At 42.3% G+C, this 10,062-nt stretch overlaps 2 protein-coding genes across 2 annotated transcripts in view; both read left to right on the top strand.

Moving 5' to 3' along the window:
- Positions 1 to 2,985: 2,985 nt before the first annotated feature.
- MTLN (mitoregulin) lies at positions 2,986 to 3,212 on the top strand. Its single transcript, XM_054585879.1, has one exon. It carries the CDS (start codon positions 3,042 to 3,044, stop codon positions 3,210 to 3,212), a length of 171 nt encoding a protein of 56 aa, XP_054441854.1. The 5' UTR covers positions 2,986 to 3,041.
- Positions 3,213 to 4,669: 1,457 nt separating this feature from the next.
- The window catches only part of NPHP1 (nephrocystin 1), a 72,476-nt gene continuing 67,083 nt past the window's right edge, over positions 4,670 to 10,062 (top strand). Inside the window, exons 1-3 of the mRNA XM_054585865.1 lie at positions 4,670 to 4,794; positions 6,387 to 6,658; positions 9,232 to 9,305. Of these exons, the coding sequence (XP_054441840.1) occupies positions 6,590 to 6,658; positions 9,232 to 9,305 (143 nt within the window). The 5' untranslated portion in view covers positions 4,670 to 4,794; positions 6,387 to 6,589. The remainder of the gene's footprint in view (positions 4,795 to 6,386; positions 6,659 to 9,231; positions 9,306 to 10,062) is intronic.

Below are 10,062 nucleotides of genomic sequence, written 5' to 3'. Positions count from 1 at the left end.
TTAGAAACTTAACTCTGTGGTAAAATTGGTTTCATTATAGTTTTGCTTAGTCACAGAACCTATTGATGATACTGAGGCTGTCAAAACTGGCTTTTTAAAATGTCTTAGGAAAAAATATGTCTCAGAGGTACAGGAACATACCGAACTCACAAATGAGAAAAGTGAGATCTAGGAAAATTTAGTCTTCTTCCGATTATCCTACTTATCTTTCAAGTCAGTTCAGCCACCCACCCAGAAGCCTTCCCTGCCCAAGCTGTGCTGTCATCAGCGCCAAACAGCTGTTGAATGTCCGTTGTGTGCCAGCCCCTGCTGTAGGCCCTGAGGACTCACCAGTATTCAACTGAGACAAAAAATTCCTGCCTCAAGGAGCTTATGTGGTAGTGGGAGATGGGCAACACACAGTAAATGTGATGAGTCAGTAAGTCATGCAGCACGTGGAAGGCACCAAGTGCTATGGGAGAGGTTAATAGAGCAGGAAAAGAGAGCTCAGGATGCCAGAGAGCAGGGTTGGCTGGCTCTGTGATTTTGCAGTAATAAGGCAGGCCTCCTGGAGAAAGGTGGCAATTGATAAAAAAATTAGGGAGGTGAGGAAGTTAGTCATGCAGGTACATGAGAGAAGAGTACGCCAGGCAGCAGGACTACACATGCAGATGTTCTTAGGTAGCACCATGCCTGACGAGCTCAAGAAACAGTGAGCAGAAAGCAAATAGTGAGCAGAGCAGGGAGCAGTGTGGGGTAGGGGAAACTGATCATGCAGAGCCCTGTGGACCATTGAAGGGGCTTTGGGCATTGCAGGGATCGAGGGGAGGCACTGCATGATCCAACTTCTGATTTCAAAGGCTTACTCTGGCTGCTGTGTTCAGAAGAGTGTGGTGGACTGAGAGAGAGCACAGACACCTGGCGGGGCCTGTTGCAGTAACTCTGCTAACAGCTGACGGCAGCTTGGACCCAGCAATAATAGTAAGGTAGGAATTTGGGAGAGAAGGTTTAATTCTGGATGTATTTTGAAAAGAGAACCAATCGGACTGACAGATAGATTGAATGGAGTAAGAGAAAGAGAAGGTTTCTGCATTTTTTTTTCTTTTTAAAGTCTAAGCTACATGCTTAACTATGTTCCAATTCATCAGAGTGTGTCATAATTATTTTTTCAGCTCTCTTTCACTCTGCACTCTGCTGTCTGAGGGCAGAGGTACATTCTCACTGCCTGCTGCAGTTTTCAATAAGCATTTGCCGAATAAATGATCATTAGCATGGCAGATGTGAATTCACATTGGACCCAATACTTTCTTTATCATCTCCCTACTAAGTTAGGTTTTTGCCTCAAGTAGGCAAATAGATGTCCATAGAGAGGCTGGTCAGATCCCCAATCTCAGAGTTAAGACTCCACATGTGGTCTCCCTTTCATGGCTGAATTACTTTTCTTTCTATTTATTCACATTTATTGGGGTAACATTGATTAATAATTTCAACATAAGAAACATCAAAAAAAAAAAAAAAAAGGAAGAAAGAAAGAAATGTCCTAATCTGCAGAGAATTTTTACAAGTTCATTTGAGCCAAACTGATGACAATTGCCAGGAAGCAGATTCTCAACAGATTGAGAAAGTGCTCCAGAGTATGGCAGTTTTGCAGCTTATTTTATACATTAGAATCAAGGAAGGAGATGTGTGTGTGTGGCAGGGGGAGTTACATGAAATTCATTGGTGGTTGATTAGGGAGCTAGATAAGCAAAGTGGGGGAAAATATTTGAGACTGGATAAAAAGTAAAATGGAAAGCCCTGGCTGAGTGGCTCAGTTGGTGGAACATTGTCCTGTACACCCAAGTGTTGTGGGCTTGATCCCAGCTGTATGAGAGGTGACCGATGAATGCTTCTCATTCACATTAATGTTTCTCTCTATTTCATGCTCTCGCCTTTCTTCTGTCTCTAAAATCAATGAAGATATCCTCTGGTGAGGATTAAAAAAAAGAGTAAAATACATCGTTTATATTGGTGGGTACAGTATAGTTAACATTTTCAGCACATAGAGATGGTATGTGGGAACAAGATAACAACTCAGGGTTCTGTTGTCTTGTGTTCTGGTGGAAGGTTGTGCCCTGAGGGTTCTGGAAAGTGGGGAGTACTCTGACATTCCAAAGGTAATGTGAAAGACAATAGACAGTCTCACTTAAAGTAAAGATTGACCTTTGTCAAAGAAGCTACAGGCCTAGGACATGTGTTCCTGCCATGACTTGCTTTAGTTAGGGATTTTTAGGTGCTGATCATTCTATGTGGTTACTTAGGTCTCTGGATCTGTAAGACCCACCACGCAGGTCTCCCCTGGGCTTGTCGGGTTTAGTGTATGGCCCCTTTTTTGTCCACTGACCTTACATAAGCTTCAAGTATACAATTCTGTAACATATCATCTCTTTATTGCATGGTGTGCTCACCTCCCTTAGTCCAGTCTGCCTCCGTCACCATATACTTGACTCCCTTTACCTTCCTCATCCTGCCCCCACCGTGGATTAGTTTTCTCTTGCTGTTTAACAGGCTGCCACAACTCCCATGGGTTAGGAGTCCAGGCTCCCTGGTCCTCTATTAGTGTCTCACAAGGCGGCAGCCAAGCTGGATCCTCAGCTGGAGCTTGGGCTGGAGAAGAATCTGCTTCCCACCTTACTCGCGTTGTGGCCAGTTAATTTCCCTGTGGTTGTAGGACAGAGGGCTCCAGCTTTTGGCTGGCTGTTGGCTGGGGGTGCTGCCATTCCTAGAGGCCAAATCAGTGCTTTGCTATTTGGGCTTCCCCAACATGTTTACTTACTTCATCAAGCCCACAGGAGAGCCCGCAGTCTGTTAAGAAGTTCAATGTAACATAAAGTGATCATAGGAGTGACATCCCAGTAAGTCCCAGATCCGGTCCACGCTCAAGGAGGACCGCCTTCTCTGCTTCCACCCAGCAGAAGGCGGGGCTCGGCGCTGGACACGCCTCCTCTCCGCCTCCAGGACTGCGCTGCGCCGCCCGGCTCAGTCACCGCCCGCTGCAGGCCATTCTGCAGGGGGTGGCCGAGATGGCGGACGTGTCTGAGAGGAAGTTGCAGCTGTGCGTGCTGTTGGCGTTCACCTCCGGAGTACTCGTGGGCTGGCAGGCGAACCGGTTGCGGAGGCGCTACCTCGACTGGAGGAAGCGGAGACTGCAGGACAAACTGGCGGTGACGCAGAAGAAGCTGGATCTGGCCTGAGCCGGGACGCTCGCTCTGCCGGCCCACACGCGCCCACGTTGTCTCGCCCGCTGGGGGCCTCCCTCCTGAGCCAGGCTAACCTCACACTCCCCGCCTACCTGGCCAGGTTCCTGCCGGAGTGTCGGTGAGCAGCACTTTGAGAGGCTGTCCCGGGAGGTTCTGGAGTGGGGCGGATGTCAGGGGATAGGTCACAGGAGCTGGCTTGCTCTCACAGACACCAGGAAAAGGAGGAAGTTTTGTTTTTTCCCTAGTGGCTTGCACGAGTGTCTTCGTTCAGTTAATTGCGTGTATTTATTGGGAATTACCACGTGCAATGTCACCGCATTCGACTTAAAATATAATACTGGAAAGAAGGAAAGGAAAAAAGGAGGTCTGACCAAGGTGTCCCTGCCACCCTTTACCCGTCGCCCTCCTCTTCTCATTCTTGTCAGTGATGTCCTTGGTAGCACCGTAGACTTTGCATTGGTGTTTTGTAAACTCCAGTCTGAATCCCTAGGTTACTGGCAGACTGGCAAAGTGGAAAGGGCGATGGCCTGGAAGTCCAGTCTTGCATCTGGTCCTGGCTTTTTTCATCGGAGCTGTGCAAATGTTAAGGGTCTCAGTTTCCTTACCTGTAACACCAGATCTTGCAGTTCATGGTTTAAATCTATAATAGGATGATTTCAAGTTAATGATTATGTAGTTCTCAATTTTTTTTCTCTTTTCTGTTTTCAATAGCTTGTTGAAGATGGATATTGAGCACTGGACAAAAATTACTTCTCCTTGCATTTATGAATCAATGTTATTTTAAAAATAAAATTTTAAACATCTTCGAACTTTTTATTAAAAGGAAAAGGAATATGCTGGCCTTGCAGTTCACTGCATCAGGAGAGCTGGATTTTCAAAAATATGTTAGTGTCTTTGAGCAGATATCTTGTTTCTTAAAGAATCTATGTTAATTCCTTGGTACAGCTGTGAAACAGAGTTGGCTTGGGCACGATCATGAATCCTTTTGGTCAGTTGTTTTACTAGACCTGTGGAGGAATGTAGGACACTGTGTAAATATAACTGAGGTAATGGCGATGTATTTAAGACACTTGCGCTTCCAGGAATGACAACATAATCCAAGTACAGAGTATATGTTTTTATCAGCAAAAGTTTCATTCATGTCTTTATGGAATAGACATATGAAGGAGAAACCCTTTTGAACAGAGCTGAGTGATAAATCCCAACTATATCTAAAAATCAAGAGTGAGTGACCAAGTCCCTGGTTATTTTTGGATCTTCAGGAGGTGTTAGAACACTGCCCTTGCTTGTTCCTGTAAAGATTACCTTTGTGTCTCAGCCAGTGTAAAGGCAGCTCCATGTTAACAAGAAAATTTAGAAAAGCTGTTTCCACTGAAAGCTTTATTTTTTTCATTTTACTGGAGCCATTATGCGTTGTGACTTCCAACCTTCCTCTGTGAATGCCGTACTCAAGGACTCTGTCCCATCTGGGCTGCAGTTCGCCATTGTTCATTGAGACTCCAGGAATTGAGGCACTTTGAGACAAGGTAGATTTCTTGAGGTACAAGGTGCTCTGAGATTGTTGGTTAATGCCCAGGTAAGTGTCTTGGCTATCATCAGTTCTGCCTGTTGGGGTTTATTCATATGCCATGTTCCTGGTGGATCTGATTGTCCAATGTTGCCTTTCCTATTAGTTATGTGAAGCCCGCCGACACACTTGTCTCCCTCTCCTGTCTCACCTCCATGTTCTGTCATCCCTGCCCCTGTGGGCATATGCTGCTCACCCCCCAAATCCTACCTAGGTGCTTATGTGGTTTTTAGCCACCCCATGCCACTCTTAATTGTTCCCTTGTTTTCTGCCTATTGCCGCTTTACACTGTGGCTGTGTGTCTCCAGCTGTGGAATAGGCAATTTCCTTTAACATTGCCTCTGTGGCCATATCTCCTCTAGCACTCTACCTCATGCCCTCTTCTTCTTTAAAAAAAAAATTTTTTTTTAAATTTATATTTAGAGAGAGGGGGAGAAAGAGAAGGAGAGAAATATCAAAGTGTGGTTGCCTCTCACGTGCCTCCTACTAGGGACCAGGTTTGCAACCCAGGCATGTGCCCTGACCAGGATTCGAACCAGTGACCCTTTGGTTTGCAGGCTGGAACTCAGTCCACTGAGCTACACCAGGCAGGGTCTTCATGCTCTTCTTAAATGTGATTGTTTTTTTCCCCTGAAAATGTTGTCTCACATGGAGATGTTTCTTTTCCCATGTTAGCTATAATTGGCAGTGAAGAAGTTGGGAGATGGGTTGGGATGCCAGTCATGTACCCTGGAAATGACGAACTTCAATCATCACAATACATGACCCCTCCCATCTCTGCCCCAACCCCACCATTTTGATGTTGATGCTGTTCTAGGACTCACAAGGAATAAATGCTTGTAACTCTGAATATGGTATGAGAATGTATAAAATCAAAGTCATCTTTCCACCTGAGGCAAACAAGAGTAGTAAACTGTTTTGCATCTTTCTCATTACTCATGTATACAGGTATGTTGGGGGTTTGTATATTTTTCCCAACATAGAGTTGAGTTATACTCATGACCCTGTAACTTTTCCATTTAAAATAAGAAAGTCAGATATAGGCTATCTTTCCCCAACTTATTTCTAGACATTTAAATAAGGATTTAATAAATGATGAATTGTCTTTAGTGCAATTTATTTTTTATCTCTTACAAGATCACTTAGTACTAATTTCTCAGTACAACTCTGGGAAAATTGGCAGTATCAACTCAACTTGAACATAAAACATGTCCTGTGGCCCAACATTGTGCATTTATGTTTCCACTATGTACATATGTAAATAGCGGCACTAGTTATAATAGCCATAAACCTGAAACAACCCACATGACGGGCAACAGCAGGAATAAGTACATCACACAATGAAATAGCAGGATGAATAAACTACAACACGTAGTGTGATACAAGTGTGTCTCATTAACATGTTGAATGAAAAGCCAGACAAGCCGCCAGGACAATTCCATCGCACAGTTCAATAAGGCAAAAGAAGTTTTTGCAGTTAGCAATGTTTACTTTCGACGTGGGAGGGGCGGAGGTGGGTAGGACTAGGACGGAAAGACTATTAGGGTGCTAGTAATGTTTTGTATCCTAATCTGGGTGATATTATGTGGGGGTGTGTTCAGTGTGAAAATTCAGTGAGGCGGTCCGGGTCTGCAGCAGTAGGGAATACCGGTAGACAGACGACCATGGCCGGCAGTTTCTCCGCCAGTCCGCGAGCACGAGACTGTGAGGAGGACGCGCACTGATGGCGTCACCCAGTAACGTCACTGCGTGGTCGCGGAGGCGGTTTCCCTGACGACCGGCGCGCTCCAGCGCAGACTAGGAGATGCTGGCGCGGCGGCCTCGCAATTCCCTGCAGTCCTTGCAGCGCCATGGCCGAGAGCTGAAGCAGCAGGTACGTCTGACTGTTCCTCTGGGCCTGCGCCGTGGGGCCGCCCGGTCTCTGGCGGGGCGAAAGCTGGGTGTCCGAATCCTGGGAGCTGCCCTGATCCAAGAGCGGCCCTCCCAGCTGTAACGCTCCCATCCCAGCATCCCTCCCGGAACCCGGGCTCTGACCCCTCATCCTTCCATCCCGGCCCCAGGGATCGAACCTCCCGAAACGGTGACGTTCGACCGAGCGCCCTAACATTTCCGTCTCCGAACCTGACACCTCCCTTAACCCACCTCACCTCCGAATCTAACCTTTTAACGGTAACCATTTCCAGCCGCCTCTTCGCCCAACACCACTCTGCGGTCTCTATACCACTTTCCCTCCGGCCTTCCTCCAATGGAGGCTGTTAGTGTGTCTCTAAACTCAAGCGAACTGGAAAACTCAACGTGTAAGCAAAGGACTTGAACTAAAGAAATGCAAGTAACTAATATACACGAGAAAAGTTAACTTAAAAGATAATCAAGTAATTGCAAAGGAAAGATACCACGATCATTTTAAAAATCACAATCCTCAGTACTGGGGAGGCTGTGATGGAACAAACGCCCGCATACACTGCTCCGGCCTATGAGGTACAGCATGTCTGCAAAACAGTTGGACAAGATGTAGCAAATATTCATGCTCCTACGCTGGGTGATTACATTTCCAGGAATTTATCGTACATAATAAAAAAATTGGGACAGATATTAATATATAAAAGTGTTCATCACAGTATTAGGAAAGACTGGATACAACTAAAATGATCAATAATGGATACATAATTTAGGATGGGCTATATATAGTACTGAGATTAAAATTTTGTTAAGAGATTTTAATGTGTTAGGGAAGCTTTGTGATAAAATGTCTGTTTAGAAAAATAAATTTGAATATACGGCAGTTCAGTAAGATTTAAAAAAATATGTGTGTATATAAGAAGGAAACATGCTAGAATGGTAATTGGTTGCATGCTGATGATTATTGTTTCTTTCCAAACATTTTGATATTTTCATGATTTTGAATACCAAATGTATGTTACTTAAAAAAATAAAAAAGTGAGTTTATTTTCTGAAATTCCTATTTCACTTTGCTAATTTAACTTTTTCTCATTTCACTTATTACTAAGTGTTGTCTCCACTAAAAAAATTACTTTATAATCTATGGCAGACGAGATTTATTGAATGCTCATAATTTTATCCAGTTTTGGACTCTCATTTAAAAAGTACCAAAGATTTGATGGATAAATATTTCTTAAGTGACTTCATTGGAATTATAGTGGCACAGCAAAAACAAAATACTCTTATGGTAGAAATAAAAGTAAAACTTGAAGAGGCACTGACTTAAGCTGAACTTTGGCTAGGTGTTTAATATGGTTCTGTATCTAGTTATAATTTAATGGAACATTGAGAGAACCAGGAAAAGTTTGAGATGTAAACTACAAAGATTGTTATTAAAGCAAAGATGAAACAAACTATTAACAAACACGGAACAGTTTTCAACTTGGTGTCCAGGAGACAAGAGTCCTGCTGAGTCATGCCTGTGCTCGCTGACTGTCACCAGGTGTGTGCATGTTGAAATAACAGTCAGACAGATGAGAAATAGCAAGAGTAGAGAAGAAGCTAGTGAACTTTTATTTCTCTTTCTTCCTCTACTTTGTCTTCACATTATTTATAGAAAAGACTTCAACAGAAGTATATGGTTCTTTTGTGGGTACACTGGCAAAGTAACATGTAGTGTTTGAAAATACTAAGTCAAGATATAAAACAATGAGGGTAAACAAACATGGTATATTCATACAGTGACTATTAAGCAATAAGAAGGAATAGACTAATGATACAACAAACAATATAGAATTATCTCAAAAACATGTTTTGTGAAAGCATTATAAGAAGGATACAGCCCTGACTGGTGTGGCTCAGTTGGTTGGGCATTGTCCTGCAAAGTGAGAGGTTGCTTGTTTAATTCCTGGTCAGAGCACAAGCCTGGGTTGCAGGTTTGCATACAGTCGGGCACATAGAAGAAGAAACCGAATGTGTGTGTGTGTGTGTGTGTGTGTGTATAAATTTTTTTTTTTTTAAAGAGTACGTACTTCCTGGGAACGTTCGGGGGTAATGGTACTTTTCTGTATGTTGATGGGGTTGGGTTACATGGGTATATGTATATTTACATATACATAAATGTACATATACTTGATATGTACATATACATATACTTAAATGTATATTTAAGATTTGTGCATTTCGTTGTCCGTAAGTTTTACATCAAACATCAAACTCTAGTAACACCCATGGCATATTATTTAGGGGGAAGTGTATTGACAATTGCAGTTTACTTTGAAATACATAAAAAAATAATATGGACTGATGAATAGGTGAATCAAATAAGTGAACGTATAGTAAAATGTTAATGGTAGAATCTAGCTGGTGGGTATAGGTGTTCACTGTAAAATTCTTTTCATTTTGTTGTATGTGTTCATCATAAAATAGAAAAGATTAAAATTTTATTTCCTAAGGTTATATTGTATTTAATAATATGATATTTTAAACAATTTCTGTTTATTTTAGGTTGATAGTTTGCTTTCTGAAAGTCGATTGAAAGGCACTCTAGAAGTCAATAAAAGGCGAGATATTTACCAAAGGTAAAGCATACTAAATTTCATAAGTTTTCCAGGAACTGTTTTGTACTTCAAATGAGCTGTGTTTATAGCATAGAAACTATTTAAGGCCATTTCTTTCCTTATTTTTATTAGAACAGTTTCTAAAAGGACAAAATAATAATGAGAAATAATATTGAGTTAGCAATGAAATTTTTCAAACTGTATTTTAAAATATTACTTGCAATTATCTATATTTAGCAAGTCTAAATATTGGAATGATAAGGTTAAATTGAGAATTACAAATGTTAAAAAGAGGCAACTTATTTTATTTTGTACTCTTACGAACCAAGCAGTGTGGTCCTCACTCTAAAAACTTTTTCTTAATTTTCACAATAACACCATGAGAAAATTAAGGTTCACAGTGGTTGGTTAATTTGTATAACATTATTTTGCTATATGACATTAAAATGGGAAGGCAATAAAAATGTTTTAAGTTTGCTAAGGAATGCAGGATTCAGTCAAGCAAGAGAAGGAACATCACTGAAGTTGCAGTGGAGATGCAGGCCTTGGTCTGTGGGAATCCAGTGGGAGAATTATATCATAGTATAGCTTGGATCTAGGAGAAACCAGTCTAAACCTGAAGGCTGTGGACTTGCTATTGTGACAGCAACTATACAAAACTGCTCAGAGTGAACATTGCTGGCTTAGGCAGGATTATCGTAGGTCCTTGGCCTGTGTAGCCCCAGATCCTGTGACTTGGTCAGAAATCTCGTGTCTCTTAACAATTTCTGAGGTAGGA

The sequence above is a fragment of the Pteronotus mesoamericanus genome, unplaced genomic scaffold (genome assembly GCF_021234165.1).
Source record: "Pteronotus mesoamericanus isolate MK-2021 breed Mesoamerican mustached bat unplaced genomic scaffold, CSHL_Meso_final contig_121, whole genome shotgun sequence".
Taxonomy (NCBI): Eukaryota; Metazoa; Chordata; class Mammalia; order Chiroptera; family Mormoopidae; genus Pteronotus; species Pteronotus mesoamericanus.
The sequence above is the reverse complement of the archived record's forward strand: the minus strand, read 5'-3'. Positions and strand labels throughout refer to the sequence as shown.